Consider the following 27,766-nt stretch of genomic DNA (forward strand, 5'->3'; position numbering starts at 1 on the left):
GCCTCCCGCACACCCCCTATGGGGATGTGCCCGCAACCAAGGTACATGCCCTTGACCGGAATAGAACGGGGGACCTTCAAGTCCTCAGGCCGATGCTCTATCCACTGAGCCAAACCGGTTTCGGCTGATCAATGATTCTTATTGATACTTCTCTCTCCCCCTCTCCAAAATCAATAAAATTTTTTTTAAAAAGTCCTCCCTCTTTCTAATCCCTGCTCAGTCACCAGACCTCCACACTTGTGCACACGCAACATGTGTTTACAAAATACTGGTTTATTATCTGTGGTGGTCAAGGATCATGATATAGCAGTGGTAGTAGCAACTTGTTTTTCAAAATCTATTTCCTCCTGGAGATGGACAGGAACCAGCTCAGGCCTTGATGCACGGAGGGTAGGGCAGGTCGGGCACCCGGTTTAGGTAGCCCCCCAGGAAGATGAGGCTGGAGCCCACACTGAAGAGCACCAGCGCCGCCCAGAAGCAGACGTTGTCCAGGGCCTTCCCCATGCGCAACCAGTCGGACACCTCCTAGGAAGGGGTGGGCACGAGCTGAGTGCCTACAGGCTGCAGGAGCCTGCAGCGCAAACGCTGGTGGGGCGGCCCCTGACTCGCGCCCCACCCACCTCGCCGGCGGCCTCCTGGTCTCGCGTGCTCTCCGCCAAAAAGTTGATGGCCTCCACACAGCAGCGGATCTCGGGGGCGGCGGCGCCCAGGCTCTGGTAGAGGGCGGCTGCGGGAAGGAGGAGCAACCAGGGGGGCTGTTGGGCCTCCCCTCCTTCCAGCGCCCCCGGTTGGCCCACCCGGCCACGCTACGCACCGGTCCAGGTGCCGTGCCGGTACCGCTGCCCCTCAAACACGAGCTCGCTTCGCGGCTTTTTCAGGATCAGCTCCTCGGCTCGGAGCAATAGGCCCACGGACGAGGCCCGCCTCGGGACCAAGGCTGCCCCGGGGGCCTCCGGAGGCGCGCCCGAGCCCAGGAGGCGCGGCAGCAGCTCCAGCAAGACCTGGGGGCGGGGCGGGGCTGTGAGTGGGCGGGGCTTAGAGCAAAGGCCCACCCCCCCTCGCCCCGCCCCGTCCCCGCCCCGCGCTTACGTGGCGCATCCGCGGGGACGTGGCGTGAGTGGCGGGCGTCCGCAAAGACACGTTGAGCACGAAGACGCAATTCATGACAATGAGCGTGGCCACCACCATGACGAAGATGAGGTACCTGAGGGGCCCGGGGTGCGTGACGTCACACACACACACACCCACACACACCCGGCCGGAAGCCGCAGGCGGAGCCCGGTCCTCTGACCTCACAAACACACCTCGCCGCCCGCCCGGAGTGGGGCCGCCCCAGCCGCGCCTCTGCGGGGCCGCTCGCGCTCCGCGGCCCTCTCCCTTCCCTGCCACGCCACTCGTGGCAGCCATGAAGGGGACCCCCGGCTCCCTGGAGACCATGCTGTGGGTCTACCACTTCCACAGCTCCACGGAGGTGAGGCGGCGCCCGCGGCCCGGCCTGCGGGGAGCGCCTCGGGGAGACCCCCGGGGAAGGTCTCCAGCGGCCCTCGGCGCGACCTCTGCCCCGTGACCCGCCGGCGCCACCGCCCCTGCTCCTTCTGCAGGTGGCGCTCCAGCCCCCGCTCCTGTCTTCGCTGGAGCTCGCCGTGGCCGCGGCCCACGAGTATCTGGAGCAGAGGTTCGCGGAGCTGAAGTCGCGGGAGCCGCCCGCCCCGGAGCCCACCCTGGGGCTGCTGCTGAGAGAGGCCGCGGCCAGCGTCGTCAACTTGGGCGCCACCTTGTTAGAGGTAGGGCGCTGGGGGGGGGGGGGCGGGGGGGGCCGAGGAGGGGCAGGAAGGGGGATAGGGAGGGACCTCCGCACCCCCAGCTGACTCCGGTTCCCTCCATGAAGATCTCGGCCCTGTGGCTGCAGCAGGAGGCGCGGGGACTCGGTGGAGAGGACGGCAGCGCGGGCCGCGCCCCGGACGCCGGAGACCCCGGCGGCGCGCTGGCCCGGGTGGCCCAGGCCGCGGGGCAGGGCGCTCGGCGAGCGGGGGCTGCGGTGGGCGCGAGCGCGCGGTTCCTGCTGCAGGGGGCGTGGCTGTGCCTGAGCGGCCGGGCTCCGCGGGGGTCCGCCTCCCTCCTGCAGCCGCGCGGAAGCCGGCTGCTCCCGGAGCCCCCGGGCCACTGGTGAGTTCGGGATGAGGAGGTGATTTGGGAGCCAGAGGAGGCGCGCGCGGTTGGGGAGACATGGAGCCGCCTCCCCCACACCCCCGGCCACAGAGATGCTCGGAAGACCTCAAGGAGGCGTCCAGCGGCAGAGCAGAGGATGGGGGACCGGAGAGCCCACAGTCGTCCCAGGCCCACCCTGCGTTCAAATAAAGCCCAGGCGGAGAGAGGCAGCCGAAGCAGCTGCAGAGTCCTTTGGTTCCGGCCCCGCCCACTCCGACCCAACCCTCTTAGCCCCGCCCACCACGACACACACCTCCTCTGAGCCCCGCCCCGCCCCGTCTGGCTCCGCCCTCCGCGTGGGCACCGTCGGGACCCCGGGGACCGTCGCGCCCGCACCTGCCCAGCAGCGGGACGCTCAGAGACGTCTCTGGGATCTTCTGGGCGATCAGGAACAGGAAGACGGTCTGGGCGAGCAGGACGTTGATGGAGACGGTGCATTTCTGGCCGCCGGCTGCAGGGAGCGCCCAGGGAGAGCTATTGCCCGCCCCCCCCCCTTCTCCCCACTCCCCAGCACGAGCCCCTCTTTCGGGTTGGGGCGATCCCTCACCCTGCGCCGGCAGGAAGTAGGGGAGCAGCACCAGGCCCGAGATGAGCACGCAGGGCACGATGATGTTGATGATGTAGAAGAGCGGCTTCCGGCGGATGATGAGCGAGTAGACGATGTCCACGTCCCCGCGGCCGTCCGCGGGCTCTCGGTCCCGGTGGTGGATCTCCCCGGAGCAGAAGTCGATGGCCCACTCGCCGTTCTCTGCGGGGCGGGGGCGCGCTCAGCCGGCTCTGCGCGGCGGGCCGGCCGGGGTGGGAGGGACACGGGGGCTGGAGAGCTTGGGCCTGGGGCTGCCGGCAGGGGGGCCATTTGGGCAGGGCCGGAAGGGTGTTCGGGTGCGGTATGGACCGACCTCGAGGAGGTAGGACGGGTCCGACCATCGAGAGTCATTTCAGGAAAAGGGCAAGTGAAAACGCGGTGGCCAAAGTCGGTCCCTAGGATGGATGGATGGTCTGGGGCAGCCCCACTCTGCAAGTCCCTTCCTTCTCTTGGCCCGTCTGGAAGCGGGTTTTAGGAGCGGGGGGACAGGGGGACCTCACCGGTATAGGCCTCCGTGTCAATATCGATCTTGCTGACGGGTTCGCCGTCATCTCCTACCACAAAGGCGAACTCCACCTCTTGGGCATTGTACGTCTGGGAGCTGTGGAGGCAGGGGGGGCCCCCACCCCAGAAACTCGGACCCAGGCCCTAGCCTCAGGCCCTGTCCTGGAAAGATGGGGTCTGGCGGGGTAATAACGCCCCACCCCGTTTTCTCCACAACTTCAAATTTGCCCCACCCACTCCGGAGCCTGGCTCCGCCCCCGGCACAAAGCCCCGCCCCCAGATGAGTGTTTCTCTCCCCACTACCTCCCTCTCCCCCTTAGGACGCCGTCCCCTGCCCCCCTAACCCCGCAGAGCCCGGCCCCCATGGAACCCTCCCCACCGGAAGACGAGCGAGCAGTTCTGCCAGTCGAAGGGGAAGTAGGAGACCTCCACGGCGCAGGTGCTGCGGTAGATGGCGGGCGGCAGCCAGCTCACGAAGCCGCCCTCGTACACCAGCACGTTGCAGTCGTAGGCCACCCCGAAATTGCCGTCGATGCTGTGGGCTCCCAGAGAGCCGGCGTTGGTTCGCCGAGGTCCGCGAGCCCTCGCCCTCCCGCCCCCCACCCAGGTCCGCCCAGCCCCACTCAGGCCTTGGCTGCGAGCAGCCCGGTTTCCGTTCGCCCCTTACTTGTTCTCCAGCACAATCTCTGGCAGCCATACGCTTTGTGCTGGGACCCTCAGGGTCCCTAAGCCCCCGAAGTCCGCCTTGCTGAAGTTGAGCCGGTAATCGTGCCAGTCCTATGGGGGAGGGTGGGGGGGAGTAGCGGGGACGACGACGTGCTGCGCCCTGCGTCTCCCACTGGTGCGCGCGCGGGGCGTTTGGGTAGAAAGGGGCTCCCTGGACAAGACCTCGCCCTGTCCCCCCAGGTGTGACTCACAATTCCAATCCAGACGCTGGTGGTGAGGGTCTCCTCTTTCTCGTTCTGCGCGGGGGAGAGGAGGCGGCGTTCCAGAGCCACACCATGAGCTTTAGGACAGCAGTGCAATGTCAAGCTCAGATGCGGCGGCGCTGGGAACGGAGGTGGGTGTCTTACCAGTGAGATGAGGTTGGTCAGGGTGACCTTGAGGTTGATGCTGACTGTGTCCTCAGGCCTCCTCACTGGCCTGCATTTGGGGTCATAGTTGTCGAAAAGATGGTGGTAAAGGCGCAGCTCCTCACTCGTCCCCTCGCCTCGGCCTGGGGATGGTGACAAGCCTTAGAGTCACTTGAGAGGAAGAGGCTGGAGGGCCTCCCCCCGCCTCTGCTCCCTCCGATTCTGTCCAGGGCTCTGCTTCTCTGTGTGTCTGCCTCTGAGACTGTGTTTTCCTGTGAATGTCTTCTGAACCGATGTCATTGTGCTTGGGGACCAAATATTGCAACCCAGTCTACATCTTGGTCTCTGTCTTGGTCTTAGGATAGTGTCTCCGTGTGTGTGTGTGTGTGTGTGTGTGTGTGTGTCTCCAACCACCTCCCCCGACCCTGTCCATACCAAGAAGCTGCAAGAGGAACAGGGTGCTGAGCAGAGCCCTCGCCATCCTGCTGTCTGGTCCTCGGGTTATTCTGAACCTGGGCAGGCTTGGCGCGGGGCAGGCCAAAGCTCATGAAGTGAGGGGGAGGAGGGTGTTAGTTCCGGCCTGAGTTAGGGAACTGTCACCTAATCCTCTTACCGCCCTGCCCCTGCTGAAGCCAGGGACATCTTGTCTGCTTCCAGGGACAGCTGCTTCATCCCGTGTTCCCTGTCACCACCCCATCCCAGCATCCTTTGCTTGGACTTCAGTCAGCTCCCCCGCAGCAGAGCTCCTCCTCTCATGACCGGAGCAGGCCGAGTTCAGGTGATGGGGTCCTTTCAGAGCACCTGGAACCACCAGCCTGGCCGCAGGGGGGTGGGGAAACCCTGCTTTCCCCCTGCACTGCTGCCCTTTCCATAAGCCGCCTTGTGCAGGTGACATCCCTGGCCTCATACTCACCCTTGTGGAACACACATTACCACCGCGCCCAGCCCAGTCAAGGTCACACTGGTGCGGTTTCTGCTGGCAGAGTTTGGCAGAAGCACAATGTCTGTAAAGACCTGGTGAGGAGATAGGCGGTCACAGGGGAGTAGTCTGCAGTAATAGACTTCAGCTGGCCAAGATGACCATGATGAGCTATAGGGCCCCGCTCCTCCCACAACCCATGCCCGAGTCTACCCACTCCCACCCTTCTCCTTGCCTCTCGCTGTTGCCACCTGGTGCCCACATATGATAGTATTGTTTTCCCCACCCCTAATACACACACACACACACATTCCTAATTGATTCTTTCATTAAAGTCTCCCTGGACCACCTTAATCAATTACCAAGGATGCTTATTTAAAATTCAGATGTTGCCAAAACCCGTTTGGCTCAGTGGTAGAGCATAGGTCTGCGGACTGAGGGGTCCCAGGTTCGATTCTGGTCAAGGGCATGTACATTGGTTGCGGGCACATCCCCGGTGGGGGGTGTGCAAGAGGCAGCTGGTCGATGCTTCTCTCTCATTGATGTTTCTAGCTCTATCTCCCTTCTTCCTCTCTGTAAAAAATATCAATAAAATATATTTTTAAAAAAGGTCCTACTTGTAAATGTAAACAAACACACAAAAATCTCATGTCATGTCAAAAAATCATTCAAATAACATGTCAAGGATAAATTATTTAAAAAAAAAAAAAGATTGCTGTATTTCCAGAAGGCAACAATAGGTAAAATGCAATATAAAAAATAAAAATAAAATTCAGATGTTGCCAAAACCGGTTTGGCTCAGTGGATGGAGCATCAGCCTGCAAACTGAAGGATCCTGGGTTCGATTCCAGTCAAGGGCATGTACCTTGGTTGCGGGCATATCCCCAGTGGGGGATGTGCAGGAGGCAGCTGATCGATGATTTTCTCTCATCGATGTTTCTAGCTCTCTATTCCTCTCTATAAAAAAAATCAATAAAATATATTGATATTTTAAAAATAAATAAATAAATAAAATTCAGATGTTTAGTCTCCATCCCCAAAGAATCCCCCAATTTAGGAAGATGGCAGAGATGGGATGCCGGGAATCTTTTTTAAGAAGCTATCCAGCCCTGGCCTGTGTGGCTCCATTGAGCATCTCTAGCACTGGAAGGTCACAGGTTCAATTCCAGTCAGGGCACATCCCCGGGTTTCGGGTTTTATCCCAGTGGGGTGCATATGAGAGGCAACCAATCTCTCTCTCTCTCTCTCTCTCTCAAATCATCTAGCTTCCTAGTAACAGTGCTGATCCTCTCATGACTGGTGAAACATCAATGATCTCTAAAATCAATAAAACCATTTTTAAAGCAAGCTATCCATATATTTCTTCATGGGTGGAAGGTACTGGACTGAGAAGCACTTTTTATGCCCCAGGCCTTGCCTCCTCAAGCCAATCCAGCAATGCAGTTACCATTGTGCTGAATGTATAAAATTGGTCTAAGGTCACAGAAATAGTTTGGCAATAATGCATGAGACTTATCCATAAGCCTTATTAATCATTTTTACCTGTGTTCATTTTACACCTCACAAAACATTGTCATGGCCATTTGGGGGCCTCCTTCCTCTACCTGTGAGGTCCCCATGTTACAGGCATGGACACTGAAGATCAGACGGTTCATCCATTTCCCACACATCTTTGAAGCTTCTCTGCTTCCTCTGTTAACTGCCTTAGTATTCCACGTTTCCCACTTCAGACCCCCAGAAAGAATCTACGTGGCCCAGCTCACCTTTCTGCATGTGGCTAATACATATACTGATTCTAAAGTCTGTGATGCTGCTTATTCCAGAGTCTCTAGATTAGGGGCTGGGCAAAGAGTTGTGATAAAGAGATATTTATTCAAACACTAGTGGGTATCTGCAACACTCCCTGAGCAGGGTCAGATGCTGTTATTATAGAGATGAATAAGACATGGCCTCAAGGAGCAGAGGAAGGCTTATAAGCAGGCAGTGTCTCCAGAACTGTCAAAAGGGTGAAAAAGCAAGAGCCACTTGGCTGGTGTGGCTCAGTAGTTGAGAGTTGACCTATGAACCAGGAGGTCACGGTTGGCTTCCGGGTCAGGGCACATGCCTTGGTACAGGCTAGGTCCCCAGTGTGGGGCATACAGGAGGCAGCTGATCAATGATTCTCTCTCATCATTGATATTTCTACCTTTTCCCTTCCTCTCTGAAATCAATAAAACTATTTATTTATTTTTTTTAAACATACAGTAGTCAGGCAAAGCCACATCTAGACCAACAGTCTGCATGAGGGAGAGTAGTTTGGGTTGGAGGGAGAGTACGTAGAAATCCTCATTCCTTGCTGCCCAAGCCCTGAGTTGCTGCTTGGTCATTAGCCCACCGTGTATCACATTGGACACAGAGCACCTTGCTGCGGGACCCCTGGCTGGGGCTGTAACTCATAGGTGAAGGTCTTGCTCAGACCAGTGAATCCCACCTACATCTCTTGCAAAGTCTGCACATCAGAAACCTTCCCCTACTGCTCTCACCCGTTGGGCTGTGAATAGAGTGACGGCCTGTGGACGGAAGGGGCTGTGATTTGATTCTGGTCAAGTGCACATGCCTGGGTTGTGTGCTGGATCTCCAGTAGGGGGCATGCAGGAGACAGCCAATCAGTTCTCTAATCATTGATGTTTCTCTCTCTCCCTTCCTCTCTCTGAAATATATATATTTCTTATTAAGAGATTGAATATATCTTAATAAGAAACCTTCCCTTATGTAGTCGCCAGGAGGGCCGCTCACCCCTCAGCCCTCCCCCCTCCCCTTCCCTACTCCTGGCCGCAATCCATCCCACTTGTGCTGGCACAGAGCTAAGTCATCTTTTTTTCTTTCCTTCTTTTCTTTTTGCTGTTTGCTCAGGATCACAATTGTCTGAGGGACTGAGACTTTCTTTCAAGTTGATGGAGTGAGGCACCGCACTCAGACCTGGGTTTTGTGTTTTTATAATAAATAAAAAAAATCCACAGATCCTTAGTGGGCTCTCTGCAGTTTGGTTTCTGGGTCGCCTTCACTTCCAAGCTAGACGCAAAGATCTCAGCTCAACAGGAAGCCACTCCCTGCACCTACTGGCTCTTGGCTGGTAACTCGGAACAGCTGCAGCTGCCCCCATTGGCCAGGCCAAGCTTCTCTTTCTTAGTCATCAGTGTCCTCACAGTGGAAACATGCCCAAGCTGCTCTGCCCGAGGGCCGCCTCTGACACAGCAGAAAGAGACCCGTTTGCAAGGTGGGAGCGTGGACGGGCTGAGCGAGGGCAGGAGCAGACACTGACTTCCAGGCTGCCCTCCTCGCTGGAACCTCAGCTCTCCCGTCACTGAGACCTTCCTGGTTTACTGTGCTCCAGGCACACAGCACAGAGCCCAGCACAGAATAGGCATGCAGTGAAAATTTACGGAATAAATGAATGAGTGCCTTCAACTATATGGTAATGGAAGATGATTTGACCTTGGGATGTGTGCACACAATGCATTATACAGATATCATAGAAAGGTAAACTTAAAACCTATGTAATCTTATTAACCAACATCACCCCAATAAATTTAATTAAAAAAAAAAAAAAAGAGCTCTCGGCGTCCGGCTTGGTTCGCGGCGACATGGCTAAACGCACCAAGAAGGTCGGAATCGTCGGTAAATACGGGACCCGTTATGGCGCCTCCCTCCGGAAAATGGTGAAGAAGATTGAGATCAGCCAGCACGCCAAGTACACCTGCTCCTTCTGTGGCAAAACCAAGATGAAGAGGCGAGCCGTGAGGATCTGGCACTGTGGATCCTGCATGAAGACAGTCGCTGGTGGTGCCTGGACCTACACCACTTCTGCTGTCACAGTAAAGTCAGCCATCAGAAGACTGAAGGAATTGAAAGACCAGTAGGAGCTCCACAGTTGGAAATATTGTGAGCCTATAATAAATGGGTTACTTTATATGAAAAAAAAAAAGAGTGCCTTCCCTAGGCGGTTTGGCTTAGTAGATAGAGCGTCGGCCTGCGGACTGAAGGGTTCCGGGTTTGATTCCGGTCAAGAGCATATCATATACCTTGGTTGCAGGCCCCTCCCCAGCTCTCGCAGGAGGCAACCAATCGATGTGTGTTTTTCTCACATTGATGCTTCGCCCTGTCTTTCTCTCTCTCTCTCTCTCTCTCTCTCTCTCTCTCTCTCTCTCTCTCTCTCTCTCTCAAAATCAGTGGAAAAATATCCTCGGGTGAGGATTTTAAGAAATAAATAAATACAAACGTACAAACTCATGCTTATCTTCCCAGCACCCTCCCATCTACTGAGAACTCTTCATTTCCAGCCCTGTGACTCCAGAGCAGGGGTCTTCAAACTTCTCTCATTATGAGAATCACCTGGTGGAATTGTTAAAACACAGATTCCCGGATCCCAACTATAAGAAGTGCTATCAGGAATCTGTGTTTTAACACCTCCACCAGGTGATTCTCATAATGAGAGAAGTTTGAAGACCCCTGCTCCAGAGGCTCTGCCAAGTACTTAGACTCCTCACCTGGGGCCAGAGTCAATGGATCCAGACCACCTGGCAAAGAAAGCCCTTCCCTGAGAATTCTGTCAAGCAGCAGCTGAGGAAGTCAGTCTCTCTCCCTGCTGTGGGAGGGCAAGATGTAACCTTCACATTTTTGTTGTTATTAACCCTCACCAATGTTATGTTCCCATTGATTAAACTTCAGAGAGAGCTGAAACCGGTTTGGCTTAGTAGATAGAGCGTTATGTTCCCATTGATTAAACTTTAGAGAGAGCTGAAACCGGTTTGGCTCAGTGGGTAGAACGTTGGCCTGCAGACTGAAAGGTCCCAGGTTCGATTCTGGTCAAGGGCATGTACCTTGGTTGCGGGCACATCCCCGGTAGGGGGTGTGCAAGAGGCAGCTCGTCGATGATTCTCTCTCATCGATATTTCTAACTCTCTATCCCTCTCTCTTCCTCTCTGTAAAAAAATCAATAAAACATATTTTAAAAATAAATAAACTTTAGAGAGAGAGTGAAAGGAAGGGAGGAGGGAAGGAAAGAGGGAGAGAGAGAGACATTGATGTGAGAGAGACACATCAATTGGTTGCCTCCTGCACACAGCCCAACTGGGCTAGGGATCAAACCTGCAACTAAGGTATGTGCCCTTGACCAGGAATTGAACCCATGACCCTTTGGTCTCCCAGCCAATGTCCTAACCACTGAGCCATCGGCCAGGGCAAGATATAGATTTAGGTGCACAAGGCAGCCATGTTCATTCCCCATCTTTTTCATGACTAAGGGAGAATGCAGCTGGTACACAAAGATAGAGGGGAGAGAAAAAAGCCTCCAGTGTCCCAGGCCCCGGCCCCAGAAATTCCAGGGCCCTGCTGCATTGGTCTCCTCCTGCAGGCCGCTTGAATGAAGATTATCAGCATCCTTCTAGTAAGTCCTCCTTTTCTTGACTTAAAGACATTGGGATTAAAACAAACAAACAAAACAAACTAGGCCAGCTGGTGTGACTCAGGGGTTGAGCATCAGCCTATGAACCAGGAGGTCAGGACTTTCATTCCCAGTCAGAGCTCAGTCTCCAGTGTGGGGCATGCAGGAGTCTGACCAGTGATTCTCTCTCATCACTGATGTCTCAATCTCTCTCTCCCTCTCCCTTCCTCTCTGAAATCAATAAAAATATATTTGAAAAGAAAAACAAAGAACACTAAAGAAGAAGAAATAAACTAGTATAAAGAAGAAGAAAAAAGCCTCATAACACACATCAATTGATTGCCCAGAAAAACATTTCTGATAAAAACAGTAATACATGCATCACTAGCACAATTGAAGAGTGCAGAGGACACAGTGAAAACCCAAAGCTTGTTTCTACCCTTAGCTGGAAATCTTCCTAAAGTGCAGCACATGTAAATATATATATGGCATCAGACTGTGCTTACTATTCTGCAGCTTTTGTTGAGATTGGCCCATATCAGTACATACACGTTCCTTGTTCTTTTATTTTTTTAAATATATTTTATTGATTTTTTACAGAGAGGAAGGGAGAGAGAGAGCTAGAAATGTCGATGAGAGAGAAACATCGACCAGCTGCCTCTTGCACATCCCCCACTGGGGATGTGCCCGCAACCAACGTACATGCCCCTGACCGGAATCGGACCCAGGACCCTTCAGTCCACAGACCGATGCTCTACCACTGAGCCAAACCGGTTTCGGCCGTTCCTTGTTCTTTTAAACTGCTGCACAGTGTTCCGCTGCATGAGTGTACCACAGGTACTTTCTCCAGTTCCCAATGGGTAGACATTTAAGTGCTAACCATTTGGGGTTTTGCAATGACAAACTATGCAAACATATTTATGCACTTATCTTTGGCATGCTTTTTGCAAATATATCCATAGGGTTAATTCCTAGCAGAGTTCATGCATTTTTTAAACTGTTGATGCCTTTTGCCAAATTGCCCTCCCAAAAAAAGCATTCACGCCAACAGAGTGTGAGAGTGCCTGTGTCCTCATACCCTCCCCAGCAGAGAGCATTATCAGACTTCCTTCCTTCCTTCCTTCCTTCCTTCCTTCCTTCCTTCCTTCCTTCCTCCTTCCCTCCTTCCCTCCTTCCCTCCTTCCCTCCTTCCCTCCTTCCCTCCTTCCCTCCTTCCTCCTTCCCTCCTTCCCTCCTTCCTTCCTTCCTTCCTTCCTTCCTCCTTCCTTCCTTCCTTCCTTCCTTCCTCCTTCCTTCCTTCCTTCCTCCTTCCTCCTTCCTTCCTTCCTTCCTTCCTTCCTTCCTTCCTTCCTTCCTTCCCTCCTTCCCTCCTTCCCTCCTTCCCTCCTTCCCTCCTTCCCTCCTCCTTCCTTCCTTCCTTCCTTCCTCCTCCTTCCTCCTTCCTTCCTTCCTTCCTTCCTTCCTCCTTCCTTCCTTCCTTCCTTCCTCTTTCCCTTCCTTCCTTCCTTCCTTCCTTCCTTCCTTCCTTCCTTCCTTCCTTCCTTCTTCCTTCCTTCCTTCCTTCCTTCCTTCCTTCCTTCCTTCCTCCTTCCTCCTTCCTTCTTCCTTCCTTCCTTCTTCTCCTTCCTTCCTTCCCCCTTCCCTCCTTCCCTCCTCTTCCCTCCTTCCTCCTTCCTTCCTTCCTTCCTTTCCTTCCTTTTTCTTCCCTTCTTGCTTTCTTCTTCCTTCCTTCTTCTTTCCTTCTTTCTTTCCCTTCTTTTCTTTCCTTCTTCTTTATTTCTTTCTTTCTTCTTTCTTTATTCTTTCTTTTCTTTTTTTCTTCTTTCTTTCTTTCTTTTCTTCTTTCTTTCTTTCTTTCTTTCTTTCTTTCTTTCTTTCTTTTTCTTTCTTTCTTTCTTTCTTTCTTTTTTCTTCTTCTTTTTCTTCTTCTTTCTTTCTTTCTTTCTTTCTTTCTTTCTTTCTTTCTTTCTTTCTTTCTTTCTTTCTTTCTTTCTTTCTTTCTTACTTTCTTTCTTTCTTTCTTTCTTTCTTTCTTTTCTTTTCTTTTCTTTTCTTTTCTTTTCTTTCCTTTATTTATTGCCTGACCGGTATGGCTCATAAGAAGACAAAAGGTGGAGAGAAGAAGGCAGAAAGGACAGGGGCCGCGAAACCGCGAAACCCAAGGAACAGCATGACAACAGTGAGTTTCCTGGGTTCTCTTTTCACTTCGCTCACCCCCCTCAAACCCTCCCCCCACCCCCAATCTTGGAAGTGAAGTCAGCAGGATGGATACCAAGGCGCAGACAAAACAAGAAAAGCAAACAAAATAAGACAAACCACAACAAAAGCCTGCTCCCTCTCTAGCCAACGGGCCAGGAAAGAAAGGGGCAGCTTAACAAGAGAGAAAACTTGGAAAATAACCACTCTACTCCAGCCAAACACCACAGAGAAACGGTGGCCACACCCACACCCACAACCACACCAGCGCTGAGCCTAGACTTCCCCTCTCCCCAGGAGATAATGAGGCGCCCAGCTCTCCCAGGGTGGTTTCCGAGAAGGTCAAGCAGGGAGTGGGAACTTTCACCCCCCCTTCTCCCCCCCTCCCTCCCCACCAGCTGGAAATGAGGCCTCCGCACTGCAGCGTCAGGAAGACCACGTGGGTGCCGGGGCTTGGGCCCCAGATGGGCAGTGGGGAGGCATCCCTCAGCCTCCCTGCGGGGCTGTGCCCCTACGTCCTCCCTGTCCTCCCGGGTGGCAGGGCAGCCCCTGTGGGAACCGGACCCCCCCCCAACCCCCCCCCCCCCCCCCCCCCCCACCCCCGCAGCCAGATGTCCGCGGAGGCTGAGCTGGGCCTTGAAGGGCCACCTCCATCTGGCGGTGAGAAGGCAGCACCCTCCCCCTGCCCCCCCAGCGCCCTGTCAGAGAAAACCGGCTCAAACAGGAGGGTTAAATAAGACCCAGCGTCTCATAAAATAATACAGACAGGTCCGTGTTTGGCGTGCGCTGGTGTAAGAATAAGAGTCGGGCAGAAACCTGTTTGGCTCAGTGGATAGAGCGTCAGCCTGCGGACTGAAAGGTCCCAGGTTCGATTCCGGTCAAGGGCATGGACCTTGGTGGCCGGCACATCCCCAGCGGGGCGTGTGCAGGAGGCAGCTGATGGATGTTTCTAACTATTCCTCTCCCTCCCTCTCTGTAAAAAAATCAATAAAATATATATATATATATATATATATATATATATATATATATATATTTTATTATTATTATTATTATTATTTTTTTTTTAAGAATAAGAGTCGGGTCTGGGGAAATCCTTCAGCTGCTGCGCCCACGTGCCAGGCCCCGGGGGTCTTTACGCGCGAGCACGGCGCGAACGCAGCAGGACGGTCACACCGGAGACTCGGCCTGCCTGTGGTCCAGAGGAACCAGCCGAACCGGCCCCGCTGAGCGAGCTGCGGAGATGAAGAGGCTGGCCCGGGAGAGGGAGGAGACGGGAAGGAGCCCAGAGGTCTCGTGGCACCTGCCCCGGCCGGCGGCGAGCCTCTGTGCGCTGGGGACGTGCGAGGAGGTGGCGCCGGGCGAGGGGCCGCCAGCTCTGCTGCCCGGAGGCCGCGCACCGCTCACTCCGCAGCCGCCTGGGAGCGAAGCTCCTCCCTGCAGCCGCGCTTCCAGGGCTGGGGCCCAGGGGGCGACGGGTGGTGATGGAGGGGTTGAAGGGGGGAGGGATAGAGGGGGCGGCTCCAGATCGTGGGGACGGCCAGGGCCACCTGCTGTCCCTTTCTGTTTCTTCGGGGGCCACCTAGGTCCGGGCGGATGTGTTTTCAAGCGTCAACTCCGCCTGCCCGCCCAGGTGACAGCCGAGCTTGGGGGTGGCTGCTTGCAGGGACTTGCTGCGGGAAGTTTGATGAGGTTTTCATGAGTTTTAGTAGGCAACACGCACTGACCAGAAATGACAGTTGGATGACAGATGAAATGAGAAGGCGTTGGCGAGGCCCAGGGCGCTCTGGGCCCGGGTTCCTGCAGCCCCTGCAGGGACCTGCTTAGGAGGCGCATGCTGGCAGCCCATCCCCTCTCCTGCCTCCTGTGTCTTCCCTTTTCCTCTGAAAATGTTATAACAGGAACAAGTATCAGACAACAGACCTTTTTGGTTTAAAATAAACACAATTTTAGCATTAAAAAAGGTTCATGTTTCCATTGAAAAATCATTCATCATACCAAGAACTGGGAAGGCCCTGGGTGGTTTGGCTCAGTGGATAGAGCTTTGGCCTGTGGACTGAAGGGTCCCGGGTTTGATTCCTGGTCAGGAGGGCACGTGCCCGGGTTGTGGGCTTGATCTCTCATTGGGGGCGTGCAGGAGGCAGCCAATCAATGATTCTCTCATATTTGATGTTTCTATCTCTCTCTCCCTCTCTAAAATCAATAAAAATATATATTTTTTAAAAAGAACTGGGAAGATCTCAAATTGAATTAAAAAAAAAAAAAAAAAAGACAATTAGCAGCTGCCAACACCCAAAGGAGAAGGTGTTAGGATTATCTGAAAAAACATTTTCAAGCAGCCACAATAAAAATGCTTTAACAAGAAATTAGACTTGCTTGAGACAAAGAAAAAGATAAAAAGCTTTAGCAAAGAAATAGGTCTAAAGAAGAACCAGACAGAAATTTTAGAACTGAAAAATACAATAGTTGAAATGGGCTCAACAACACTATTAATGAGAAAGCACGTGAGATGACACAAAGCGGCACTCCAATTAAAAGTATAATTCAAGTGGATTTACCTAAAAAGCAAAAATGATTGTATTTCTAATCTTTTTAGTGAACTAAGATTTCAACTCTAGAAGGTAAAAAGAGAACATGAAAATAAGCTCAAAAGTATGAGGCATTATTAACAATAAAACTAGACATTCATCATCAAACAGGAAAAGCACAGCAATTGGCTAGTAAAACTAATAAATTTAGTCCTTTGACTGGTCCAATACAATAGACCAATCTTCTGTAGGTCTGATGAAGAAGAGGCAGGGGAAGGAAGAGAGAAAGAGAGAAAGTACAAATAAACAATACTAGGGATTATTACTATAGATATGGAGATTTTAACAAATGATAAAAGCATAAATATGTTCAAACTTGAGATAGTAATTTTGAGCAGGCACATTAAATTATATTTTAGTAGAAATATTAATTACTAAGTTTGACTCAACACATAGAAATCTCAGCAGAGCAATAATTATGGTAGGAATTGGAGAGGTATAAAAGGACCTAAACCCCCAAAGGCATGAGGTCCAGATGGTTTTATAGGTGAATTCCACCAAGCCTGCATAGAATGGAAAATCCCTATGAGCTCTAATTTTTCCAGAGAATATAAAAATTTCCAACTTACTTTCCAAGGCCAAGGCAACTCTAATGACAAAGCAGAACAAAACAAACAGAAAAAGACAAAGCCCCTCAAAAGAAATCTATGGGCCACTCTCATTTTCTTTATTTTTAGCTTATGGAGGCTCTATACTTTAAAAATTTTTTTTATTGATTTCAGAAAGGAAAAAGGAGTGAGAGAGAAACATCAATGATGAGAGAGAATCATTAATCGGCTGCCTCCTGCAAGCCCCCCACTGGGGATCTGCGCCCTCCTGACCAGGAATCAAACCTGGGACCTTTCAACACTCTATCCACTGAGCCAAACCAGTCTCAGCCCTATTGTTTCTTTTCCCTTGTGATTCTGTTCACTATTTTGTTTTTTTCTGCTCTTCCCCCCCCCCCCCATGTTTTAGCTCTGGATTTTTGTTTTGTGATTACCATTATGTTTGTGTAAAACATCTTATGCATAAAATGGTCCTTTTTCTTCTGCTTGCCTCTTCATTCACCTGTATCTGTTCGATCCTTTCTCTCTTTCCCTTTTATGATTTTGTTGTTACAAATTATCTCTCTTTATGTTGTGCATTTGTTACTGAATTGCAGTAATTGTAGTTATTTTTAATGTTCCCCCTGCCCCCTTTAACTTTTATGTTATAATTAAGTATTTAACATCCTAGTCTGAAGAAGTTTTGCAGTTTCCTGTTTCTGTCTGTGTATTGTTCTTTTTACTCACAGCTGTGTATATTTTTGTCTTTTTGTTTGTGGTAGAAGAGCCTCTTTCAACAATTCTTGTAATGTGGGTCCGATGGTGGTAAATTCTTTCAGCTTTTGTTTGTATGGGAAAGCCTTTATTTTGTCTTCAGGTCTAAAGGATAATTTTTATTTTGTTTTGTTAATCCTTGTCCAAGGAAATTTTTTCCATTTATTTAAAAAAATATATTTTTATTGATTTCAGAGAGGAATGGAGAGGGTGAGAGAGAACCATCAATGATGAGAATCATTGATTGGCTGCCTCCTGTATGCCCCCTGCTGGGGATTGAGCCCACAACTGGAGCATATGGACTTGACTGGAATTGAACCTAGGACTTTTCAATCTACAGGCCGACACTCTATCCACTGAGCCAAACCGGCTAGGGCCCATTGATTTTTTAGAGAGAGTGGAAGGTCAGGGAGAGATAGAGAAACATCAATGTGAGAGAGACACATCGACTGGTTGCTTCCCGATGGGACCTGGGATTGAACCTGCAACTGAGGTACATGCCCTTGATGAAATCAAACCCATGTCTCTTTAGTCCTTGGGCTGACGCTCTGACCATTGAGCCAAACCAGCTAGGGTATGAAGGATGATTTTTGCTGGATATATTATCAGTAGCTGATGGTTCTTCTCTTTCAATATTATAAATAATTCCTCCTACTCTCTCCTGTCTTGTACTGTTTCTGCTTTAAAAAAATTGATGGTAATCTAATGGGGTCTCCTTTGTAGGTTGTAGTCTCCTCTGGCGGCCTCTATAATTCTTTGTTATTGATTTCTCATTTGTTAGCCTTTTCTGAAATTGTAAGAATCTATTGGAGACAAATTGATGACATATGCCAGGGAGCAAGAACTCAAATACTCCTGAGAATAAGTTTTGCAGCTTCTTTTATGTAAATCGAAATTAAGGAGGTGATCTAAGGAAGACTGCGGAAAGCAAGGTTGGGATTGGATTAATAGGGTAGTTAACAAGGTTGTGTGCTCTCTTCAGGGCTGCAACTAGCCCACTGGCAGACTGAAGAGTTGCAGGCTTGATGCCCGGCCCCAGTCGAGGCACATGTGGGAGGCAACCAATCGATGTTTCTTCTCTCTCTGTGTCTCTCTCCCTCCATTTCACTCTCTCTAAAAATCAGTGGGAAAACAAAACAAAAAAACCTTTCACTAAAGAAATTATAGGCATAGAGCACAACTACCTACCATGACGTGCCAGTTAGGAATTTATGATTAGATCAGCCTGTGGGGTTACTTTCCATAGAACTTTCCTCTTCACCCACAGTCCCCCCTTTTTATCATTAATCAGCCTGACGGATGTATTGATGACTAATCTTTGGGCCAAATAGTATGGTCTCACAGCACTAGGAAGGCTCATTCCTAGGGAGTCAGTCTTGAAGTCTTTTGTTGACCATTGGGGATGGTGAAATACTGTAACCATGGGATCTACTTGAGGTCAAAATTCCCCCAAAGGGCAGGTAATTGGAAGGCTCTATCCGATAGAGCGTCTGTCTGCGGACTCAAAGGTCCCAGGTTTGATTCCGGTCAGGGGCATGTATGATGGTTGCAGGCACATCCCCTGTGGGGGGTGTGCAGGAGGCGGCTGGTCGGTGTTTCTCTCTCATTGACTTTCTAGCTCTCTATCTCTCTCCCTTCCTCTCTGTAAAAAATCAATAAAAATATATTTAAAAAAAAACTTTAAAAAAATCAACAACAATCTCTTAGTTCTCTTTCTTTTCCCTCTTGAGTCACTTACAGGTTGTTGTGTTTTTTTGTTTTCTTTTTTGTTTTTTAAATATACTTTATTGATTTTTTACAAAGAGGAGTAAATTAGCACTCTCTCAGCTCCATCCTCCTCCCCATAATGGCTGTCAGCCCTGGTCTGTTGTTGTAAGCTTTCCAGCCACCTCTGCCTGGCTCTGCCCTGATGGGGAAAGGAGAAGCGAGATGGCCTTTTTCAAGTGAGAAACCATTTCTCCTCCGATGCTCCAGGCCATAAGAGAAGGGCCGCACCCTGACTCCTCCTCTGCTACCACACTCAGGAGTCGCACTGGATGCTGAACTGCATTGTGCCCACTGTCCCATCTGTCCTTCCCCCCTGCCACTTCCCTCCTTCCCCTGTTTCAACACACCCACCTTCTGATGTCCTGAATCTTCCAGGTGTGTGTGTGTGTGTGTGTCTGTGTGTGTTAAGCAAGGGATCCTTCCCTGAGTTATCGTTGTATGACTTGTTGCAAAGTTTAAGTGGAGCAACAATGGAGTCTTCTTAGTCATGATGCTGACATCAACCACTCTTATTTTCTAATGTTGATGTAAAGGTTCACTGAGCCAAACTGGTCTTGGTAAATATGGTTCACCCCAAGCATTCAAAGATGCAAAACTGGAAAAAATTAAGGACATTGACATGTGAAGAAAATAAAACATAGGATCATTTCAGCAGATGCCCAAGCACATGAATCTCTTACCTATGACTGCAAAAATTCTTCAACTTATAAATCCTTGGAGAAGCAGAACTTGGCTCCTACTACAAACACTGGAAGTAGCCCTAACTGGTTTGGCTCAGTGGATGGAGTGTCGGCCTTTGGACTAAAGAGTCCCAGGTTCAATTCTGGTCAAGGGCATGTACCTTGGTTTCAGGCACATACCCAGTAGGGGGTGTGCAGGAGGCAGCTGATGGATGTTTCTGGCTCTCTATTCTTCTCCCTTCCTCTCTGTAAAAAAAAAAAAAAATCAATAAAATTTTCTTTTGTTTTTTTGTTTTTTAAATTTGGATATAGCAGATACTTGTTTTCACTGACCCACTGAGTCACAGGGACATGATCAATCAGGTCACCCAGATGTTGACTCAGGAGTTAGTATCACCAAGGAGTAGCAGTGGCCCAGAATCCTCGCTCTCTCTGCAGCAGGAGGCTGTGAAAACACCGAGTCCTGGCTGGGCAGCTGGAGCAGTCAAGCTTCAGTGACCTGGTCTTGCAGCAGGAGCAGCGCTTTGCTCACCAGACTGGTTCTGCAGCCTCGTTCTGGGCACGGTCCTGGCTACACAGTTCCAAGTTTGGTTCTCCAGCCCTGACAAATCTGTAAAGTAGCCAATGTATTTTTAATAAATTCCTTTCCACCTAAATTAACCAGATCATCTTCTGCTGCTTACGACTATAAGCCCTGCTCCTAAGGCAGCAAAAACTAACAGCCTCGGGGCCTTATTCCACATCGTAATCTCTCTCTATACAACTTTCTGCTCACTTCCTGCTGTTAGCTGTCTCCTTTTCTCCACATTTTCAAGTACTTTTTTCCGCTGGCAAATATATAAATGGCAAGACTGCAGACTAACTGCATCTGCCCTTGTCCAGTCACCAACGGCAAGTAGACCAGGGCAGGCTCAGGCCCTTCCTGGGGTATAGTAGGTAGGACATGTTAATCATTAGGCAATGGTGGCTGAATCTCTGAAATAGGCACCTAACCTGATGTTGGCAAGTCCTAAAAGGTTTTCTAGATGAAGGAATTCTGGACTGGAACTTTCCATATAAGTGAGAATTATGCAGAAGGAGATAAGTGATCAGAGGGCCCGGGCACAAGAAGGAAAATGGTCTAGTATTAAGAGATGGGATTGGTGAGGCAGGCACAGGACTCTGTAGGGCATGTTAGGGGTCTTAGACTTCCCCATGGATGAATAAGCAGTGAGGTATTTGAGCAGATCTGAAGTTCTTTTTTTTTCTTTTTTAATATATTCTATTGATTTTTTACAGAGAGAAAGAGAGAGGGATAGAGAGCTAGAAACATCGATGAGAGGGAAACATCAATCAGCTGCTTCCTGCACACCCCACAACCAAGGTACATGCCCTTGACTGGAATGGAACCTGGGACCTTTCAGTCCGCAGGCCGACGCTCTATCTACTGAGCCAAACCGGTTTCGGCAGATCTGAAGTTCTGAAAGACAGCTCCAGTGGGGAATGAGAGAAAGGGAAGTCAGAAAGCTAGGACACCAGATGGGGGGCAGTTGTGGAGAAGCAGTAGAGAGAACGTAGCACCTGGGCTAGGAATGGCGGCAGTAGGAAAAGGGGAAAAAAGTGGAGCCGAAACCGGTGTGGCTCAGTGGATAGAGCTTCGGCCTGCAGATTGAAAGGTCCCAGGTTCGATTCCGGTCAAGGGCATGTACCTTGGTTGTGAGCACATCCCCAGTGGGGGTTGTGCAGGAGGCAGCTGATTGATGATTCTCTCTCATCGATGTTTCTAACTCTCTATTCCTCTCTGTAAAAAAAAAAAAATCAATAAAATATATATATTTTTAAAAATTGGATTTGAAAGCGATAAGGAGGTAAAATTAATGGAACCTGGTGACAAGTTGGATGTGGGGATGAGACAGGGAAGGAGTTAAGGATAACTATCAGGGATTTGTTTGTATTGATTGAATGGCTAGACCAGCATTTTCTTTCTTTCTGTTCTTCTCTTTCCCCCTTTGGGCTTTTTTTTTTTTTTTTTTTTTTTTTTTTTTTTTTAAATCCTCACCCAAGGATATTTTTCCATTGATTTTTTGAGAGAGTGGAAGAGGGAAATTTCGATGTGAGAGAAACACATTGATTGATTGCCTCCTGCATGCACCCCAACCAGGGCCTGGGCTGGGGGAGGAGCCAGCAATTGAGGTATGTGCCCTTGACCAGAACCAAACCCAGGACCCTTCTGTCAGCAGGCCGATGCTATACACTGAGCCAATCCGGCTAGGGCTCATTTTATCTTTGATTTTATTCTTTTCTTTTCTTTTTTTTTTTAACTTTTAAAATCAATATTATTTGGGAGAGAGGGAGAGAGAGACACATTGATGTGAGAGTGAAACATTAATCAGCTGCCTCCTGCATGTGCCCCATTGGGGATCGAGGTCACAAGTCAGGCACGAGCTCTGACCAGGAATTGAACTGGCAACCGTTCGGCACAGGAGATGACGTCCAACCAGCTGAGCCACACAGCCAGGGCATCTTTCGTTCTTCTTTTTTTTTTCATCTATCTTAGACCAGAAATTTTATTTCTGTATTTTTAACTTATTGTTTTGAGAGGAAGAGAGAGGAAAGGAGAGGGGAACATCAGTTTGTTGTTCCATTTATGATGCATTCTTTGGTTGCTTTTTGTATGTGCCCAAACTGGAACGCAAATCCACAACCTTGGCATATCAGGATGACGCTCTTTTTAAAAAATATATATATATATTTTATTGAGTTTTTACAGAGAGGAAGAGAGAGGGATAGAGAGTTAGAAACATCGATGAGAGAGAAACATCGATCAGCTGCCTCTTGCACACCCCCCACCGGGGATGTGCCCACAACCAAGGTACATGTCCTTGACGGGAATCGAACCTGGGACCTTTCAGTCCACAAACCGGTGCCCTATCCACTGAGCCAAACCAGTTTCGGCAGGATGACACTCTTAACAAGCCAGGGACAGACCAGCAATTTTTAAAAATACTGTATGTTTTTATCGATTTGAGAGAGAAGAAGGGAGAGGAGTAGATAGAAACATCAATGATAGAGAAACATCCATCAGCTGCCTCCTGTACACTCCCTACTGGAGATTAAGCCTGAAACCCAGCCATGTGCCCTGACTAGAATCAAACCAGTGACCTCTTGGTTCATGGGTTTTTCACTCAACCACTGAGCCACACTGGCTGGGCCAGACCAGTGATTTTCTTTTTCTTTTATTTTCTTTTATTTTCTTTTATTGATTTTTTTACAGAGAGGAAGGGAGAGAGATAGAGAGCCAGAGACGTCGATGAGAGAAAAACATCGACCAGCTGCCTCTTGCACACCCCCCACTGGGGATGTGCCCGCAACCAACGTACATGCCCCTGACCGGAATCGAACCTGGGACCCTTCAGTCCGCAGACCGATGCTCTACCACTGAGCCAAACCGGTTTCGGCGGTAATTATCATTATTATTATTTTTTGGTAAATCAATCAAAGTTATACCTATTTTTTTTTGTCAGATCAGCAAAAAATGTATTTTTTGGTGTGCTGCAGAATTTTAGTAATTAGTTTATGTGTGCCATGAAATGAAAACGGTTGAAAATCACTAGTAGACAAATCAATGCATAATGGGGCCATTCACCAGGCTGGAGGACATGGGAGGATAAGCTTCTTGGAGAGAGATCATAAGGTCTGCTTTGAACACATTAGTGTCTTTGGGACACTCCAGAAGTCCAAAAGGCAGTGGGATATATGTGTTTGGGTCTCAAGAGAGAGGTCTGGGCTGGAGATAAAATGTTATGGGAAGTCACAAGTGGTAGCTGAATGCAAGGGAATGGGCAAGGATAATCTCAGGTGTTTGTGAGCATAAAGAAGAAGAAGAAGAAGAAGGAGAAGGAGAAGGAGAAGGAGAAGGAGAAGGAGAAGGAGAAGGAGAAGGAGAAGGAGAAGGAGAAGGAGAAGGAGAAGGAGAAGGAGAAGGAGAAGGAGAAGGAGAAGGAGAAGGAGAAGGAGAAGGAGAAGGAGAAGGAGAAGGAGAAGGAGAAGGAGAAGGAGAAGGAGAAGGAGAAGAAGAAGAAGAAGAAGAAGAAGAAGGACGAGGAGGAGGAGGAGGAGGAGGAGGAGGAGGAGGAGAGAAGAAGAAGAAGAAGAAGAAGAAGAAGAAGAAGAAGAAGAAGCAGCAGCAGCAGCAGCAGCAGCAGCAGCAGCCCAAGAAGAAGAAGAAGAAGCCCAAAGAACCAAAGTGTGGGGGCTGCTTAATTTCCATGAGGACAGAGGAAGAAGAACCCACAAAGGAGATGGGGAAGGGCTGGCCGGAAAGGTAAGAGAAAACCAGGAAACAGTATTATGAGTCTCTAGCAGGCTGCAGAAAATAAGATCATAATGGAGAAGTGTCCAGTGGTTGTAGAGGGGTTGGGGGCACTGGAAACCTTGGCGAGAATGCTGAACCAATGGCGGGATGAAACCAGCCTAGTTAGGTGAGAAGGCAGAGGGAGGTGAGGGTTAAAATTACTAGGCAACTCTAAGGATGCAGCTGTGAAGGGGAAGTGAGAGTGGCAGCTGGAGGGGTTTCTAAAAGCTGGATGAGGGGTTTCTAAAACAGGTCCACTCCCAATCTCCCTGCTGTAGAAGGAAAGGGGGAGTGAGAGAGCCAAAAGGAGGGTTTGGGGAAAGCTGTGGAAGGGGGTGATAAGGGCTTGTGTCCGGGAGTCACAGGAGTCCCTATCAGGTTGGCACTTCCTCCCATGCCCATTCCCTTCCTGCCCCTGCCCAGGCCCTCCCTCAAGCTGTAAGAAAGAAGGAGTCACACCCTGGAAGAAGCTCTGTGCCTCCGGAGGTTTTTCTGCCTGCTCTTCTGCCTGCCTGTAAGCTGGGGTTTGGGCTGGGCAGGGAGGGGAGAGGGTCTGAGGGAGGGACGAGAGTCAAGGACCTGGAGCTAGCCGGGAAGGCTTTGGGGGACAAGGGTGAGAAAGGGGAGTGGGGCGGTTGGGAGGTGTGGAAGCCAAGTTTCTGGAAAGGATCCCGGAGGCTTCAGCGAGGGCCAGGGCCTGGGGGGGGGGGGGGGAATAACGCGGGGGCCAGCGAGGTGCCCCCTCAAACTCCCCTTGCCCACAGGTCCTCATGCCTCTCCTCCTCTTGCTGCTCCTGCTGCCGAGCCTTTCACACTCGGATTCCTCCTGTGAGATCTTCATAGTGGCCAACAAGATGGAGGTGAACTGTGAAAAGCGGGGCCTGAAGGCGATGCCTTCAGATTTGCCGGGCGGCGCCAACATCCTCCGCCTGGGCGAGAACCCCCTGGGCACCTTCGCCCTGTCGTCCCTGGCGTCGCTGCCCCGCCTTACTCAGGTGCACCTGGGAGACAGCCAGCTGACCGAACTGCGGGCTGATGCGACGCTGCCGCTGCTGGAGACCCTGGAGGTACCCCACAACCTGCTGTCAAGCCTGCCCGCGCTGGGGCAGAGCCTGCCAGCACTCACCACCCTGGACGCCTCCTACAACAAGCTGACCTCATTGTCTCCGGGTGTCCTGGACGGCCTGAGCCACCTGCAGGAGCTCTCCCTGTGGAAGAACAAGCTGCGGACGCTGCCGCCCCGGCTCCTGGCGTCCACCGTCCGCCTGAGGAAGCTCAACCTGGCCGAGAACCAGCTGACGGACCTGCCCCCGGAGCTCCTGGATGGGTTGGAGGAGCTGGACACCCTCTACCTCCAGGGGAACTGGCTGCGCACAGTCCCCGAGGGCTTCTTCGGAGACCGCCTTCTGCCTTTCGCTTTTCTCCACAACAACCCCTGGTTCTGCAACTGCAGCATCCTCTACTTCAGCCGCTGGCTGCAGCAGAACGCCGACAGCGTGTACTTGTGGAAGGAGGGCGTGGACAACAAGGCCATGACCCCCAACGTGGAGAGCGTGCGGTGCGTCAACCTGCACCAAAGCCCCGTCTCCGCCTTCCCCGGGAAGGGCTGCGCGCCTCCCAAAGGTGACACAGAGGTCCCTGAGTATGACGCCACGAGTGCGGAGGTGCCTACCACAAGGGCTGCGGTCTCCCACACCAAAGCCGATACAACTCCCGGGGGCCTCTTCGCCCCAGAACCGACTGCTTCTCCAGCCAGCCACGTGCCCTACTTGCCTCCATCCCCTGAGCCCACTAAGAAACAGACCACATTTCCAACCACATTAGAACCCATTACATCCTCCCACACTCCCAAACCCACGACTGAAACCACCACAACCCGGACCACCCCAGAGCCCACCACGACCCCAACTACCCCAGAGCCCACCACGGCCCCGACCACCCTAGAGCCCACCACACCCCCGTCTACCCCAGAGCCCACCACAGCCCCGACGACCCCAGAAACCACCACAACCCTGAGCACCCCAGAGCCCACCACAGCCCCGACGACCCCAGAAACCACCACGGCCCCAACTACCCCAGAGCCCACCACGGCCCCGACCACCCTAGAGCCCACCACACCCCCGTCTACCCCAGAGCCCACCACAGCCCCGACGACCCCAGAAACCACCACAACCCTGAGCACCCCAGAGCCCACCACAGCCCCGACGACCCCAGAAACCACCACGGCCCCAACTACCCCAGAGCCCACCACGGCCCCAACTACCCCAGAGCCCACCACACCCCCGACCACCCCAGAGCCGACCACACCCCCGACCACCCCAGAGCCCACCACGGCCCCAACTACCCCAGAGCCCACTATACCCCCAACTACCCCAGAGCCCACCACACCCCCAAGCACCCCAGAAACCACCACGACCCCGACCACCCCGGAAACCACCACACTACATACCACCTCAGAACTGACCACATTAACCACCACAGAACCCGCCTCCCTCCCTCCCTTAGAATCCACAACAATCACCCCTGACTTTTTCGACCTCGCCAAGGTCCGAGGATTAGCTCAAGGGAATGTGGATAGCTCCCAAAGGGACCCTTTTCTCAGCCCCGACTTCTGCTGTCTCCTTCCCCTGGGCTTCTACATCCTGGGCCTCCTCTGGCTCCTGTTTGCCTCTGTGGTCCTCCTCCTGCTGCTGATCCGGGTCCGGCACCTGAAGGCACGGCCCCTGGACTTCGGCCAGCCTGTTGCCCTGACCACAGCCACGCACACCACCTATCTGGAGCTGGAGAGGGGAAGGCAGGTGGCTGTGCCCCGGGCCTGGCTGCTTTTCCTCCAGGGATCATTCCCAACTTTCCGCTCCAGCCTGTTCCTGTGGATCCGGCCCAATGGCCGTGTGGGGCCTCTGGTGGCAGGACGGCGGCCCTCAGCCCTGAGTCTGGGCCGTGGTCAGGACCTGCTGGGCACAGTGGGCCTTAGGTACTCCGGCCACAGCCTCTGAGGTTGGGCGATTTGGGGACTTGGAGAGGCTCTGGTGGGATCTGGTGGGGGGTGGGGGCTAGTGACAATCACAGGGTCACGGGGAGGTCTCACTTTTTTATCAGAAGCCTCCCCTTCATACCACAGGAACAACCTCAAAACCAGTCAGCCAGGAGAGGAAGTGAGATGGAGTTGTGTGGCTCATAGAAAAAAAAGCATTAGATGAGGTGGGGTGGCAGACCACTGGGTTATTACCACTTTGATTGATGTTTCTACTTCTCTATTCCTCTCCCTCTCTAAAAAGAAAAATCAATAAAAGCATTTTTTTTTTTAATAGAAGACTGGCCCCCACGTTTATCTGTGTATTGAAAATTTGAAGAGATTTATCAAGATGTGAACCCTGATTGTCTCGGGGTGGTATATGGTCTTCCTTTCCTCTGCTTGGCCTTTTCTATCATCATATTATTGGTATAATAAAAAGTAATTTCAGCCCAAACCGGTTTGGCTCAATGGATAGAGCGTCGGCTTGGGGACTGAAGGGAACCGGGTTCAATTCCGGTCAAGGGCATGTACCTTGGTTGTGGGCCTATCCCCAGTAGGGGGTGTGCAAGAGGCAGCTGATCGATGACTCTCTCTCATCGATGTTTCTAACTCTCTATCTCTCCCCCTTCCTCTCTGTACAAAATCAATAAAAGTAATTTCAAAAAGAAAAATTAAGGTCTTTTGGAGGGAAAGAGTGGCTGGGACACCTGTCCCTGGCATTCCCAAGGCTCCAATGACCCCCCACTCTAGTTGCACTCCTCACCCCCAAAGATCTAGCCTTAGATGGCACTTCCCGGCTTGGGGTGCCTACTCGTCTCCTCAAGGGGTGACCACCCTCCAGGCCGCCCCAAGCACCGGCTCCAGATTAAGAACCACATGTCTCCCTGGAGGTTAGCAACACCACCGGGGCCGTCTGTGGCCGCAGAACTAGGAGTGAAGGGGATGCCTGCCCTCACCTGCAGCCTCCGAAACACAGCTTTCCTGTGCTGTCCAGGTGAGTGGGACAGAGGAAAGGTGTGGGCTTTCCTGAATAGTGTTTCCTACCCTCAAACTAACAAACCCACTTCTCTCATCGTGTGCCAGGTTCTCCTCACATGTGATAGCACCCTCTCCTACCTTGCCCCCAGCCCAAATCAAGGCTTGGAGCTCAGAGAATGAGATCAGACCACCTCT

General features: G+C 51.4%; 3 protein-coding genes across 7 annotated transcripts; 2 read left to right on the top strand and 1 right to left on the bottom strand.

The window, feature by feature from the left end:
• Positions 1 to 253: 253 nt before the first annotated feature.
• CHRNE (cholinergic receptor nicotinic epsilon subunit) lies at positions 254 to 5,777 on the bottom strand. Of its 3 annotated transcripts, XM_036452433.2 has the most exons (12): positions 4,807 to 5,769; positions 4,372 to 4,514; positions 4,216 to 4,260; positions 3,966 to 4,075; positions 3,678 to 3,833; positions 3,295 to 3,395; positions 2,756 to 2,956; positions 2,545 to 2,659; positions 1,090 to 1,204; positions 815 to 1,001; positions 621 to 727; positions 254 to 525 (listed from the first exon to the last, which is right to left on the bottom strand). In XM_036452433.2, exons 1-12 carry the CDS (start codon positions 4,850 to 4,852, stop codon positions 370 to 372), a joined length of 1,482 nt encoding a protein of 493 aa, XP_036308326.1. In that variant the 5' UTR covers positions 4,853 to 5,769; the 3' UTR covers positions 254 to 369. The 3 variants fall into 3 exon arrangements, with proteins under 3 accessions (XP_036308326.1, XP_036308325.1, XP_045442578.1); XM_036452432.2 differs by having other exon boundaries at positions 4,216 to 4,514; positions 4,807 to 5,771; XM_045586622.1 differs by lacking the exon at positions 621 to 727 and having other exon boundaries at positions 4,216 to 4,514; positions 4,807 to 5,777.
• On the top strand, positions 1,085 to 27,040 carry GP1BA (glycoprotein Ib platelet subunit alpha). 3 transcript variants are annotated; one of them, XM_045586621.1, is made up of 4 exons: positions 1,085 to 1,200; positions 1,602 to 1,784; positions 24,001 to 24,091; positions 24,342 to 27,040. In XM_045586621.1, exon 4 carries the CDS (start codon positions 24,348 to 24,350, stop codon positions 26,571 to 26,573), a length of 2,226 nt encoding a protein of 741 aa, XP_045442577.1. In that variant the 5' UTR covers positions 1,085 to 1,200; positions 1,602 to 1,784; positions 24,001 to 24,091; positions 24,342 to 24,347; the 3' UTR covers positions 26,574 to 27,040. The 3 variants fall into 3 exon arrangements, with proteins under 3 accessions (XP_045442577.1, XP_045442576.1, XP_036308324.1); XM_045586620.1 differs by lacking the exon at positions 1,085 to 1,200 and adding an exon at positions 1,202 to 1,471; XM_036452431.2 differs by lacking the exons at positions 1,085 to 1,200; positions 1,602 to 1,784 and adding an exon at positions 23,344 to 23,547.
• Positions 8,863 to 9,254, top strand: LOC118727018 (60S ribosomal protein L37a-like). The gene has a single exon (XM_036452456.2). It carries the CDS (start codon positions 8,914 to 8,916, stop codon positions 9,187 to 9,189), a length of 276 nt encoding a protein of 91 aa, XP_036308349.1. The 5' UTR covers positions 8,863 to 8,913; the 3' UTR covers positions 9,190 to 9,254.
• Positions 27,041 to 27,766: the final 726 nt, after the last annotated feature.

Source organism: Pipistrellus kuhlii, unplaced genomic scaffold, assembly GCF_014108245.1.
Source record: "Pipistrellus kuhlii isolate mPipKuh1 unplaced genomic scaffold, mPipKuh1.p scaffold_m20_p_23, whole genome shotgun sequence".
Classification (NCBI taxonomy): Eukaryota; Metazoa; Chordata; class Mammalia; order Chiroptera; family Vespertilionidae; genus Pipistrellus; species Pipistrellus kuhlii.

Bases quoted from the DNA above. Each gene is read 5' to 3' on its own strand.
- CHRNE (XM_036452432.2), bottom strand. From the start codon at position 4,852: ATGGCGAGGGCTCTGCTCAGCACCCTGTTCCTCTTGCAGCTTCTTG. The intron at 2,660-2,755 runs GTGAGGGATCGC...CGCTCCCTGCAG, and splicing joins CTACTTCCTGCCGGCGCAGG to CCGGCGGCCAGAAATGCACC. The intron at 728-814 runs GTGCGTAGCGTG...TCCTTCCCGCAG, and splicing joins CCGGCACGGCACCTGGACCG to CCGCCCTCTACCAGAGCCTG.
- LOC118727018 (XM_036452456.2), top strand. From the start codon at position 8,914: ATGGCTAAACGCACCAAGAAGGTCGGAATCGTCGGTAAATACGGGACC.
- GP1BA (XM_045586621.1), top strand. From the start codon at position 24,348: ATGCCTCTCCTCCTCTTGCTGCTCCTGCTGCCGAGCCTTTCACACTCG.